The sequence below is a fragment of the Salvelinus alpinus genome, chromosome 2 (genome assembly GCF_045679555.1).
Source record: "Salvelinus alpinus chromosome 2, SLU_Salpinus.1, whole genome shotgun sequence".
NCBI lineage: Eukaryota > Metazoa > Chordata > Actinopteri > Salmoniformes > Salmonidae > Salvelinus > Salvelinus alpinus.
Genome location: NC_092087.1, coordinates 52,136,910 through 52,149,433, shown reverse-complemented (window position 1 = coordinate 52,149,433; position 12,524 = coordinate 52,136,910). Strand labels below are relative to the sequence as shown.

The window sequence follows — 12,524 nt, the reverse complement described above, 5'->3', positions numbered from 1 at the left end:
AATTGTAAAGCGCCTCATTGTACAACTCAGTAATTTAGCCAAAGGGTGGCAGAAATCATTCTCTGGTTTGCTGATTTAAATTGGTCTGTAAAAGAAAGATCAGAAACGTGTTTGTTTACATTTAAAGGCTTGCCGAAGTAGTGTTTGTGTATCTTTTAATGCTTTCATTTATGAGGGTTTCGGGCAATTTTCCATCACATTTACAATGTTATTGTGTCTTAAAAACAAATACTGCCTCATTAGTTCACATAAGAAAATATTTCCCTTAAAATGTTCTAAATGACTGGCCAGAAATGGTAATTATACCCCTCTGACAAATTTGGCCACAAACAGAGATTTGTGTTTCGTTGTACTCCACCCTCTTCGAGTTGAGCAGAACTCCAGATTACATTCAATGTCCAATAAAGGCTTTGTTCCTCTTATCATTAGTATAATGTAGTTTTCACACTTTTAATGCTTTTTTGTTTGTTTTCTAATGTTAACTTACTTAATTGTATTCAATGTGATTATCATGACACAACGTTATAATGCAACAGTTTGTCCCCAGCAACTATGCTAACTGATGTCAATCATTAGAGAGTTAACTTTTTTTTAAAGTTCAAAGTACACGTGGGCACAACGGGAAGCAGCGAATGAAGTGTGTTGGAAATAACAGGATTGACACCCACAGATATGGCATAAACAGCCTGAGAGAACATATTTCTGAAAATGTTCAAATTCCAGACAAAGACCATTCTCTGAGGACAGTATTCAATCAATCCAGCCATGGTGGATTTCCGGTCAGTACTTTCAGAGGTGCATTTGATCTACACAGAAGAATATCCAGGAGGGCGAGAGCTGACACTTGAGAAATAGTCAGTTGGGTTATGTGTACAGGATCAGAGTTAGTCAGGGTTGGTCAGGGTTGCGCTGGCTGATGAACAACTTGGATATCCTTTGAAGATTCTTGAAAACAGACTTGAACAGAAAACTGTCCACTGGGTGAGATAAACTAAAACCAGCAGGACTCAGGGCCTGAGCTGTTCAGCCATGTTCTAAAATATATTTGTCACATTTTCTGAGAATTTAGAGAACATTAGGATTAGAACATTACAGTTTCGATGAGACATTTTGTACTGCCTTATAAATGCATTATAGCTATTTATACATTCATATAGTTTAAGGAGCCCTGAACTATTATGAATATTTACAGCATGTTTTACAGTGCATATTGCCACCAGTGTATAATGCTTTATGAATGCTTATGGCATTCAGGGAACATTCTGTTAGTACTTCTTATACAGATGCTTTAGAATTACTTGAAGGACATTTCCGTGTTTTGTAGAGCATAATAATTTGGTTTATTTGACTTTCATAATTTGGTTTAGTACAAGATCGTAGAACAACTGTTCTCATTTCCATGTCAGCATTTTCCCTTTCCCATTCTTACCCAGTCATGACACAGAAGACACTCCTGACCCCTGGTGGATGCCAGAAGTTATCACTCAAGGAAACAGAAAAGTGTGCTCTACTCCTAATCCAGGGTTTCTCAAACGTGGTCCTGGGGGCCAACCCTGGTTGCACGATTTGGTTTTTGCCCAGCACTACACAGCTGATTCAAATTACCAACTCATCATCAAGCTTTGATTATTTGAATCAGCTGTGTAGTGCTAGGGCAAAAACTAAAACATGCACAACAGGGTGGGTCCCAGGACCGAGTTTTGGAAACCCTGCCTAATCAAGTAATCTAATGCTAGTTATGCTGCTTCAGAAAACACCATCAATCGCGAGTTAGCCTCTTCTGACCTAAGTGTTATTTTTTTCCATTTCATCTGGAGATACTTTTGTCTGATTCAGACAGAATGTTTGGAAATGGATAAATAGAGGTGATCTTGACTTGAAGGTCCATTCCAATACATTTTGGTAGCTAGGGGGAAATGTTACTATGTGGTCTAACTGTATAACACAGTTGTTAAATAATGTCCACTGCTTTTGAATTTTTTTTATTTTTTAAATGGAGTAAATTTCATTTTCACATTCCATTACATGATGGCAATAGTATTTTGACTGACGTTCAGGAAGTGTCTTAAAGGTGTATTCAGTCTCAACTAAACGCCTGCATTCTGCGCAACGGACATCATATTTCCATCTGTGTTGTGTGTTCCATGGAGGGACATTTCATGTCCTTGCATATTGTAATGAATACTCAGGGAGAAAAAGGTGTAGATTCACACGCAGAGCGCGGCAGATGTTTATTAAGCCTTCGCAGAAGGCAGGAATCGTGGTCGCAGGCAATGGTCAAACACAGGTAGGCAGTCAAAAACAAACAATACCTCACAACCATACAAACAGAAAGAACTGAACAAAATAGGGAGCTGATGAGACCAGGTGAGAAACGAACACAGGTGAAATCAATGAACAAAAATGAAAGACAGGGCTGTGTTCAAGAACACAAAGAAACAGGGCTACATTCAGGAACACAAAGAAAAGGCACACATGGTTGACTAAGAAAAGAAAAGCAGAAACTTACACATATATCATTACTGCTACTGCTGTAACTGTTGACATTCTCCCTGCTTGCTACCAAATTTGTTATCAGTTGATTTATTCTTCTCAATAATGAAAATGAAATGCAATGGATTGTAGTAGTAGGAATTACCAGTAGCCTATTAACATAGTGATTATAGGCTACAAGTAGGCCTACATTTTACTACAGTTACAAAGCAATTTCAAATATTTTCAAATAAACTCAACTTAACAGGAGGCGTAAACACAATTTATAAAAGTTTAGACTCCTTGAAAATCCTATGCATGGAAAAATGACATAATATTATAATTTGATGGTGCTATATTGTTTATTATGATTACTGTTAGTGTTAACCCTACTACTAGCTACTTTTACCCCTGTCTAAATGTACCTTCTTTCATCAATCCCTCTACTAGCCTAAACGTTCACATTGTAATAATGGTACTGGCACTGCACTGCCCTGTATATAAGACCTACATATACAGTGCCTTCAGAAAGTATTCACACCCCATTTTGTTGTTACAGCCTCAATTTTAAATGTATTACATTGAGATTTGCTTTCACTGGCCTACACAAAATACCCCATAATGTCAAAGTGTAATCATGGTTTTTGAAATTTTAACAAATTAAATTCAAAATGAAAATCTGAAATGTCTTGAGTCAATAAGTATTTGACTCCTTTGTTATGGCAAGCCTAAATAAGTTCAGGGGGGAAAATGCTTAACAAGTTACATAATAAGTTGCACGATAGTGTTTAACATGATTTTTGAACGACTACCTCATCTCTGAACACCACACATACAATTATCTCTAAAGTCCCTCAGTCGAGCAATGAATTTCAAACACAGATTCAACCTCAAAGACCAGGGAGTAAGGTTTTCCAATGCCTCACAAAGAAGGGCACCTATTGGTAGATTTAGTTAAAAAATTGTTTTTACAAAAAAGCAGACAATGAGTATCCCTTTGAGCATGGTGAAGTAATTTATTAGAATTTGGATGGTGTATCAATACACCCAGTCACTACAAAGATACAGGCATCCTTCCTAACTCAGTTGCCACAGAGGAAGGAAACCGCTCAAGAATTTCATCATGAGGCCAATGGTGACTTTAAAACAGTTACAGAGTTTAATGGATGTGATAGAACTGAGAATGGGTCAACAACATTGTAGTTACTCCACAATACTATCCTAATTGACAGAGTGACAAGAAGGAAGCCTATACAGAATATAAATATTCCAAAACATACATTGTGTTTGCAACAAGACACTAAACTTTTTGTCCTGAATACAAAGTTTTATGTTTGGAGCATATCCAATAAAACACACTACTGAGTACTACTCCACATAATTTCAAGCATAGTGGTGGCTACATCATGTTATGGGTATGCTTGTAATCGTTAAGGACGAGGAAGTTTTTCAGGATATAAAAGAAACAGACTGGAGCTAAGCACAGACAAAATCCTAGAGGAAAACCTGGTTCAGTCTGCTTTCCACCAGACACTGGGAGATGAATTCACCTTTCAGCAGGACAATAACCTAAAACACAAGGCCAAATCTACGCTGGAGTTGCTTGCCAAGAAGACAGTGAATGTTCCTGAGTGGCCAAGTTACAGTTTAGACTTAAATCTACTTGAAAATATATGCCAAAACCTGAAAATGGTTGCCTAGCAATGATCAGCAACCAATATGACAGAGCTTGAAGAATTATGAAAATAATACTGAGCAAATGTTGCACAATCCAGGTGTGGAAAGCTCTTAGAGACTTACCCAGAAAGAGTCACAGCTGTAATCGCTGCCAAATTTGAGTCTACAAAGTATTAACTTAGGGTTGGGAATACTTATGTTAATTATATATTTCTGTACTTCATTTTCAATCAATTTACTAAGATTTATGAAAACATGTTTTCACGTTGTCATTATGGGGTATTGTATGTAGATGGGAGATAGAGAAAAAAAAAATAATACATGTTAAATTCTTAAATTCAGGCTCGAAAAACACAACAAAATGTGAAAAAGCCAAGGGGTATAAATACTTTCTGAAGGCACTGTAACTGCATTATCGTGTTAATTTTTTAAAAAGTTCTCTCATTTCACGTGTTTTTCGTATCTATATTACTACCTTTACTGTGCATTGTTGGGAAAGAGCTCAGACGTTAAGCATTTCACTGTACTGGTTGACACCTGCTGTATCCTGCACGTGACCTTGAAACGTGTATAGGTCATTAACCTCTACAATATGTGGACTCAGATTATGCGTGACTGCATAAACTACATAAAATACTGATTCAATCAAACTGTACAAATTCTGGTTCAGTGACTTATATTGTATTGTAGGCTACAACCATATGAAAAATAAAGTCAGGGCATTAATGCAACTTGTAAAATGTTGTGTGACCAAGTTATAAACTAATTCAAACGAGCGTCAGTTTGTTCCATTAACGGCAATTTCCTATAGCCTATATACTGTATATCTAATAACTAACTATACATTACAAAAATAACGACAGTAAGATTGATGATAATATGAATAGGCCTAGTTATAATACCTGTATTATTCTAGCCTACAATAAGGGCCATTTTAATGTGTGGTGGACACATAGGCCTTTACGTGAGAGCATAATTTATGTGAGCAATTTTGCTTGCGTTATAGGTTTGAATTAGGCCAATTGTAGTTTTGGTGGCTATTCGTGATGATTTATTGATACAATGCGCATATCGCAATAATCCATTTGGATGGATGGACCATGTCATAGCCCATGGTCATGCAACAGTATTTTTGTATTGTGCTAGACAACTTGAATGCTCAACTTTGAGCCAATAGGTAAACTGTTTGTAAATTGAACAATCATTTTCTCAAATATCTTTTTCCAGACACAGACATTTTTACATTAAAGCTACATTTCAGTCATTTAGCAGACGCTCTTATCCAGAGAGACTCACAGGAGCAATTAGGGCTAAGTGCCTTGCTCAAGGGCACATCGACAGATTTTTCATCTATCGGCTCGTGGATTTGAACAAGCTACCTTTCGATTACTGTTACAACGCTCTCAACCGCTATAGCGATAGGCTAACTGCCGCCAGACAAACGTTACACATTGCCTGTATGAGGATAATAGGACTCCTAGCGCTGCCATTCAAGTAAAGTACAGTTAGCCGCTTGAATGAGCCTGAGGGTATAATATTCCTAGCTCATATTTTGATAAAGGATTGGAAATATCTCATTATAGGCCTAATGCTTGTAATCAAATGGTTAAACTTTTTTTTAAATGAGGTTGTTCATTTACCTATTGCCTATATGCATTTGCCTATATGCGTTACTGAAATTACCTGGACAGCAATGTTCATAGCCTATCAAACAGCGTCAATTCTGAAACACATTAGACAGCAAAAAACGTGGCATCGTGAGAGAAAATGTTTAAATATAATATTCTGATTACCCACCACGGTGTAGTGATCCGCTTAATATTTGTAAAGGAAATAAGCATAAACAACAATAGCCTACTCTATTAAGAAAATAGTCTAAATATGATCCGTTTAAAGTAAATTCAGGTCAACAGAGGAAGCTGCCTGTTTCCCGCCTCGATACTATTGTATAACTGTGTTGTATAACTTCATATGCAATGTAGGCCTACTTATTTATTTATGAGTTTATTTTACCACAATCCCAGACAGGCACTAAAATAATTGCCATCCTTCTCCCTTGACAGTGGGGTCTGACGCATATGAGGGGCAAGAAACGAAATGGTGTTTCTCTCCTCACTGTAGGCCTGCCTACCCGTTGTGATCCTTTGGAAGATATAAACAAGTGAGTTTGGTTTGCTTTTTGGCTTCAGGCAAGATAGAGGGGGAAACGAAAGAAAGACAATCTTCTTGAAAGAACCGACAGATCCCCTTTGGCTCTTTTGTGTGAAGTTTTTTCCCATTCAGACAGAGCGTTCATCCGTGTGATTTCTCAACTTATTGTCATTACTTATTTATTAATTGATGCCTACTGGGTGAAATTGAGCGTCGATGGACTCGCCACAACGCACGTTACAAGCCTGCACATCGCAGAAAACTATCTTTTGACTGCCTATGGTAGGGCAGTGCTGTGCAGGCATATAACCTATTATCTTCCAGCGAACCTCTGTGCAATTCAACTTCACCATAACATAAAAGCTGTAGCCTATAAATCTATTGTTGTTTATCCGGCGAAATAATATATTTTTTCGCCCACAGAAACGTGGCCTTGTTTACGTTGGGCGCGTTTAAGCAATTCACTTTTGTCAAGTTGGTGACCTTTTCAACGTGTGTTGCATTAACGGGATACAAATTGTCCGACTTGCACCTAGTCGACTGCATGAACTTTACAAAAATCATGGGATCAAATGTCATGAAGGTTTGACTGCAGTTGACTGCAAGTGTCTGCAGTTGCTATTTGCCAACTTCATCCTGCAGCCATTGCCTGGATTGTGGGAAACTCTTACCAATTATTATAATGTTTTTGTTTGACCCATGCAAACGTGACCAAAGAGATGACTGAACTAGGAATCAACTTTGCCTTGATTCGTGTATTCAGTGGATATACAAATGAATGTGATATTTGAGGCTCTCTCTCACTAATTAATTGTGCAACCTACACACACGATTTCAGTTTGTGAGGGTGTGATATGGTGGTTGTAGACATGTTTATTTCAACATTATAAAGACACACTTGCATAAACAATAGCAACACTGCCATGTTGATCTAAGCCTTGCTGTTGGAAAACCACATTAGTGTCCGACTTCAGGCTGTTGCAGATGCACCACCGCGACTTCACTCATTCGTCTACAGTCGGTTTGCTTTAGCCTTTACCACTCAAACGCGCCCAATACATTCGCGTGAATGCTGAAAAGGAAAGGAAATGCGAGGGAAGAAAACTGTTGCACGTTGCCAGTCCCTCATTGACATTTTAGGAATGATAAAAGTTCTGCCTTGCCTGGAGCTATAGCCTCGCTGGAGCCAGCGTTCATCTGCGGAAGATTGCCTTTGCTCGTTATAGCAATTATTTTACTCTAATTTAACCCCTGCCTGGATGGCATGACCGGTTAAAAGCAGCCTCAATTTGGGAGCGAGTAGTAATTTTCCCATATTATTTTCCTATTTTGCTACAAGTCTTCATCATTGCAACAATTGACATGGACTTTATTAGGTTTCAAAAATATTTTCTCTCTGTGCCCAACTGAAGAATGTCAAGTAGCCTGCATTTATGTGTCGAATGACACACGTCTGCTAACACTGTAGAAGTGGCTCCTCCACAATGTAGGTGTCACCTGTCCAATTATAGTCGGTAATGACGTTCCACCGAATCGTTTAGGCCTACAGGCAATTGAGCCCTATAGACTCAATCTCTAATTTGCCGGAGTGTTTTGAAGTCTGCACAACTGATGGTTGTAGATGTTGGTCCTCACTGAGCTCTCCTGGCGCCAACAAAATCTGGGTGAGTTATTTGAAAGCAATGGGCAACAGCTGTAGAAATATATTCCGCGTTTTGCTCAGCGAAATGACATTTGACAGGTCTAATTCATAGCTGTTACACTTACACTGACTGCAATGTTCAAGAAACGGCTGCTCTTTCACAATTAGGCCTACAAAAATGTGGGTGAAATATATTTTAAACTGGCTACCCCTATGGTCACACAGACAACAAAAAACGTGAGTGAAAGATATTTTGAACTGGCTTCCCTTATGGTCACACAGACAAAGCATGCATGCAATTTGCGTATTCTGTCGACGCCTCTGTGAGCGTTTATTTCCAAGGTTTCTGCCTTTTAAAAGTTCAAAATACTTATTTTTAATTAGGCTACTTTTCCACAGTGATAGTCCAACCGGAAATATCAGGCTAAAGTCCTGCTTAAATAGTTTTTATGTATATTAAACAATAGCGTTCGAATGAAGTCGCACAATTTTTGAAGAAACATATAGGGCTACGTTTTGTTGATTGAATTAATGTATAGAAAAATGAAATACATTTTAGAGTAGATTGGTCTGAAATATAGACTACTATTCCCACATTTTCCCAGCATATTAGTCATTTTCCCATTAGAAATATTATTCAAGTAGCCAACCACTGTCTACACTCATTGAACTCGATATTTTCTGACGCTGACACCACATCATTATGAATACTGAAGTTGGCCTAAAATCAACAAAGTGTAACAAAACATAATGTCAACAGCAAATTCAAATTTTAAAAGCAGTGAAGTCATCACTGCATTTAGCTAATATGTAATAAATAGGCACTACTCAATAACTGCTGGCATGTTTGAATTTAAATTAGGTCTATATACAGGCTAATCTAGACTGGCTACATAGAGAAGCCACCAATGGAAATGTGGTTCAAAGTCATGAAATTCCATCTGTCAAAATGTGTATGAACCCTTAACGGTGAACAATCAGAGGTCTCTGTAGCATAATGTAATTTGGGGATTACTGTGAACATAGTCTAATGGACCGATTTGAAAAAAGACAGCTCCTGCACCTCTCATCCCAAGCCAAGCACTGAATCTAGTCATGTGTACTGCCAATCAACATGAGCAACTGCTTAATGAAAAAGAATAAACCATTTATTGTTAATTTATGTCACAAATATATTCAATATAAATGAGGGTATTTTTCAAATATACAGTAGTTTACAGTACACAAATCCCTTCCGAAGGGAATCATTCAAACAACAGACAGTGTTGTTATAATATTTTTAAAAATGCTGTGGTTTTCCGAATTTAACAAAGAGCATTAATTGACATTGGATTAAGTAACCCACTATTTTACGCATTGACATGAATGCAAGTGAAAAATATACCATCTTAGTTATCCTTAGTCTGCAGTGACAGCAGTTCACAGAAGTGATGAGAGCCCAACCTACCTTTTGGGTCTTATGTGTGTTGGTGCAAAACCCAATGAGTAAAACTTTCGCATGGTTTAAGTTTTTAGTGGACTCGGGTAGAGCTTAGCTAAGCTTTAGTGACCCAATAATCAACCATGGCATCAAACTAATGGCAAAGTAGATGACTATACTTGACATACCGAGGAAGACTGCACTTTTACAAGGCAGTCCTTACTTATGACTATCCAGTCGTGATATTCAACACCAGTCTTTTGGCGATGTGGGTCTATGTTGAAGCACTTCATAGTCAACATGGCACAGAATATGTCCTTCCTTCACGTCAGGCGAGGTGATACATGCTGTATCCGACATGAGCAGCGTACAGTCCCATGGGAGACATCGGCAGGGAGTGCCTCTGGAAGTGGTGCGACCCTCCATACGACGAGGGGACATGCGCACCGAGCGGAAAGGAAATTCCGAACGCCGGAGGCAGCATTGGCTTGGCTGCCATTTTTAGTTTTTCCAGTTCTGCCTCCTGGAGCCTCTTGGCTTTGGCTCGTCTGTTCTGAAACCATATTTTCACCTGGGTCTCAGTCAGGTTGAGCGAGCTGGAGAACTCTGCGCGCTCGGCGATGGAGAGGTACTGCTTCTGGCGAAACTTCCTCTCCAGAGCCAGGAGCTGGGACGTGGTGAAAGGGGTCCGGGGCTTTCTGTTGGTCTTGTGCTTTCTCAGTGGACAGGCGGGGGGACTTAGTCTTCCTGCAATAACCACGATAGAAAACATCGTCAAAAATCATATACTTTCAGAGTGACAGACATTAATGAGGTAAAGTTGTTTTGATGTGTAGAATTCATAATAATGCCATAAACTTTAAAATAGTTTATATCCAAAACACTTCATGGAACTGCCGTATCATTTTAATAGGCTAGGCCTATGAATTCGTAAAAACGGAGACGTTAGAAAATACTAAGTGATAAAATACCCAACTAGGTGCTTAAACTGCAAATATATATGGCAGACTAAAATTCCCACAATCAATAAGTTGCTTTAAATCATACAAAACTTTTCACCCAATTTACTCACGCATTATGGAAGGATAAATATAAATAAAAAAACTTACGTGGAGTAGGCGAAAAGCGAGGGCTCTGTATCCAAGAGTTTCGGTCTTGACTTTCTGGACTCTCGGGTTTAACCATTGCGTCCTCTTGCATGTTCATAATGTCGCCTACCGAGAACGGCGACCCGATCCGGGCCAAGGAGGGGACCGAGTTATCCAGACTCGAAAGCGAGCCCATCCGTGAGCCTAGCGCCTGGGACGTCCCCGCCATGGATGATCTTTCTGGAGGTGTCAAGTCTCTGTTCGGTTTCCTATCAGCCATCAGAGCCTCGACGCTGAAGGGAAGAATCGCAACTTTGGGCTTGATCGCTGTCTCCTCGGCCATCACGATCAAATTGGTCTGCATCTCGCCTTTTCCAACGAGAACTGAACGCGAATGAATGTCTTCAGTTTTCAAGCCAATGGATAAAGCTGACATGGTAATAGTTGGGGCCATACAGGTTTGGCCTTCACTTGGAGGTAAACACTCGAAGTATCGAAAAGTAGAGTGACAGAAATGTCTCATGTGCTCCTATGCTGATGGCATCCTCATGTTTATCTGAACACACTGGTGAGCAGTGCTATAAGGCAGGCGTGGGGACGCCACCCTCCAATCAGAAGTGATGTGGGTGGGACATAGAGATTCCAGTCGAGCAGGAATCTCAGCCACAACTGATGTGATGAGAAGCTTGGCTATTTGACTGGCAGGGGGAAGTAAACAATGTTAGGCTACATTTTACAACTTGAAATTAACAAACCTTGTGCAAATACTTAATTGGGCATGGTAGACGTTCAATTAGCAACAGGAATGAAAACATGTTATTACTTTCAATAGAATAATTTATATAGAAAATATTAATATTATTATTAACAATCTTATTTGGTGTTATTGTTGTTATTACTGTGGTGGTGGTACTCTTGCAGTAGTATATCAGTAACTGTGTAATTGCTGTTGGGCTGTCACAAAAATTGGTTTATCAGAGGACGTGATAAGTGTCATGTTATATTGAAATTATTATCAAAGCATTATATAGGCTACTATAGGTATTTATACTATTATACTACTTATCATATGTCTTACGACTTTATGTTGCTATTACGTTCAACAGTTCAAGTAGAAACTCTCGAATGTTGCCTAACGTTCACTGCCTTCGTTTATGTGATCGGCCTCTTGCAGAGCAATTTTTATTGATGGCTGCAGGGCTCTAATCATATTGAAACACACAGGCCTTCGCAGTCATTTAGGGGTAATTATCGAGCTTGGGGGAGGGATCACTGGGATCTTTCCCTTTGACTACATCCATTAAAGTCTAAAATTATTTGGAGTCATGGAGGCAACCGTGGAGCCTATGTTCGATTTAACCTATGACTGTCATTGATTTAGTCCACCTGTCTACTTTGGGAATACTTGAAAATCTATATTCTAATAGAATATACAGTAGCCGTATCAGCTTTTTTTATATAGCGAGATAGGGCCAACGTTTCCTCAGTTACTTTTATGTTTGATCTCCATTATTTATCTCAAATTGATTTATTAATGACCGTGACACATAGTCATTCAATTATAACTAAGCCTATGACTCTATATAGTAAGCTATACTTTCTTTTAATTTTCTCTTCACTAAAATGAAGCGGTTAATGCAATCTCAAATGTGTACGAAAATCACGAAAAAGAGTTACTATTCTTATTTCATGCGGTCTGTTTAGCTCTCTGGAAAGCGTCTGCGTCGCTAATTGCTAAGTATAAACAATCTGTCAAGATGTGTCAGTCCCTCTAATAGTCAGACAAGTTATGTTGTTTTTAGGCGCCAGCAGCGGCATGATCAAAGCGCTCGACTTTAGGGAGACTATTGAAAATCTTTAACCCGCATCAAGAGCGCAACCCGCCTCTTCCTTGCCCGCCCTAGCCTTGGGACACTATTCAGCATGAAAAATTAGCTTTCTCAGCCGATCGCACGCCATTTCCAACTATTTAAATGGGATACTAGCTGGTGTAATAGTAGGCTACTCAGAAGAAAAGGTAAATGCTTCCTACTAGTTATTTTCAGAGAGTCCTCGGAAGTAACGTAGGCTATAG

The 12,524-nt window shown here is 38.9% G+C and overlaps 1 protein-coding gene and 1 long non-coding RNA gene across 2 annotated transcripts; one reads left to right on the top strand and one right to left on the bottom strand.

The window, feature by feature from the left end:
• Positions 1–623: 623 nt before the first annotated feature.
• LOC139564605 (uncharacterized) lies at positions 624–2,120 on the top strand. The gene is made up of 2 exons (XR_011672788.1): positions 624–981; positions 1,434–2,120. It is a non-coding gene; the product is annotated as an uncharacterized lncRNA (long non-coding RNA).
• A 6,952-nt stretch (positions 2,121–9,072) lies between these two features.
• On the bottom strand, positions 9,073–11,014 carry LOC139564600 (homeobox protein XHOX-7.1-like). Its single transcript, XM_071384258.1, has 2 exons — positions 10,472–11,014; positions 9,073–10,109 (listed from the first exon to the last, which is right to left on the bottom strand). The coding sequence occupies exons 1-2, from the start codon at positions 10,971–10,973 to the stop codon at positions 9,691–9,693; spliced, it is 921 nt and encodes a 306-aa protein (XP_071240359.1). The 5' UTR covers positions 10,974–11,014; the 3' UTR covers positions 9,073–9,690.
• Between the last annotated feature and the right edge of the window lie 1,510 nt (positions 11,015–12,524).

Excerpts from the sequence above, each read along its gene's own strand:
- LOC139564600 (XM_071384258.1), bottom strand. The coding sequence starts at position 10,973 with ATGAGACATTTCTGTCACTCTACTTTTCGATACTTCGAGTGTTTACCT. Across the intron at positions 10,110-10,471 it reads TCGCTTTTCGCCTACTCCAC|GAAGACTAAGTCCCCCCGCC; the intron begins GTAAGTTTTTTT and ends TGGTTATTGCAG.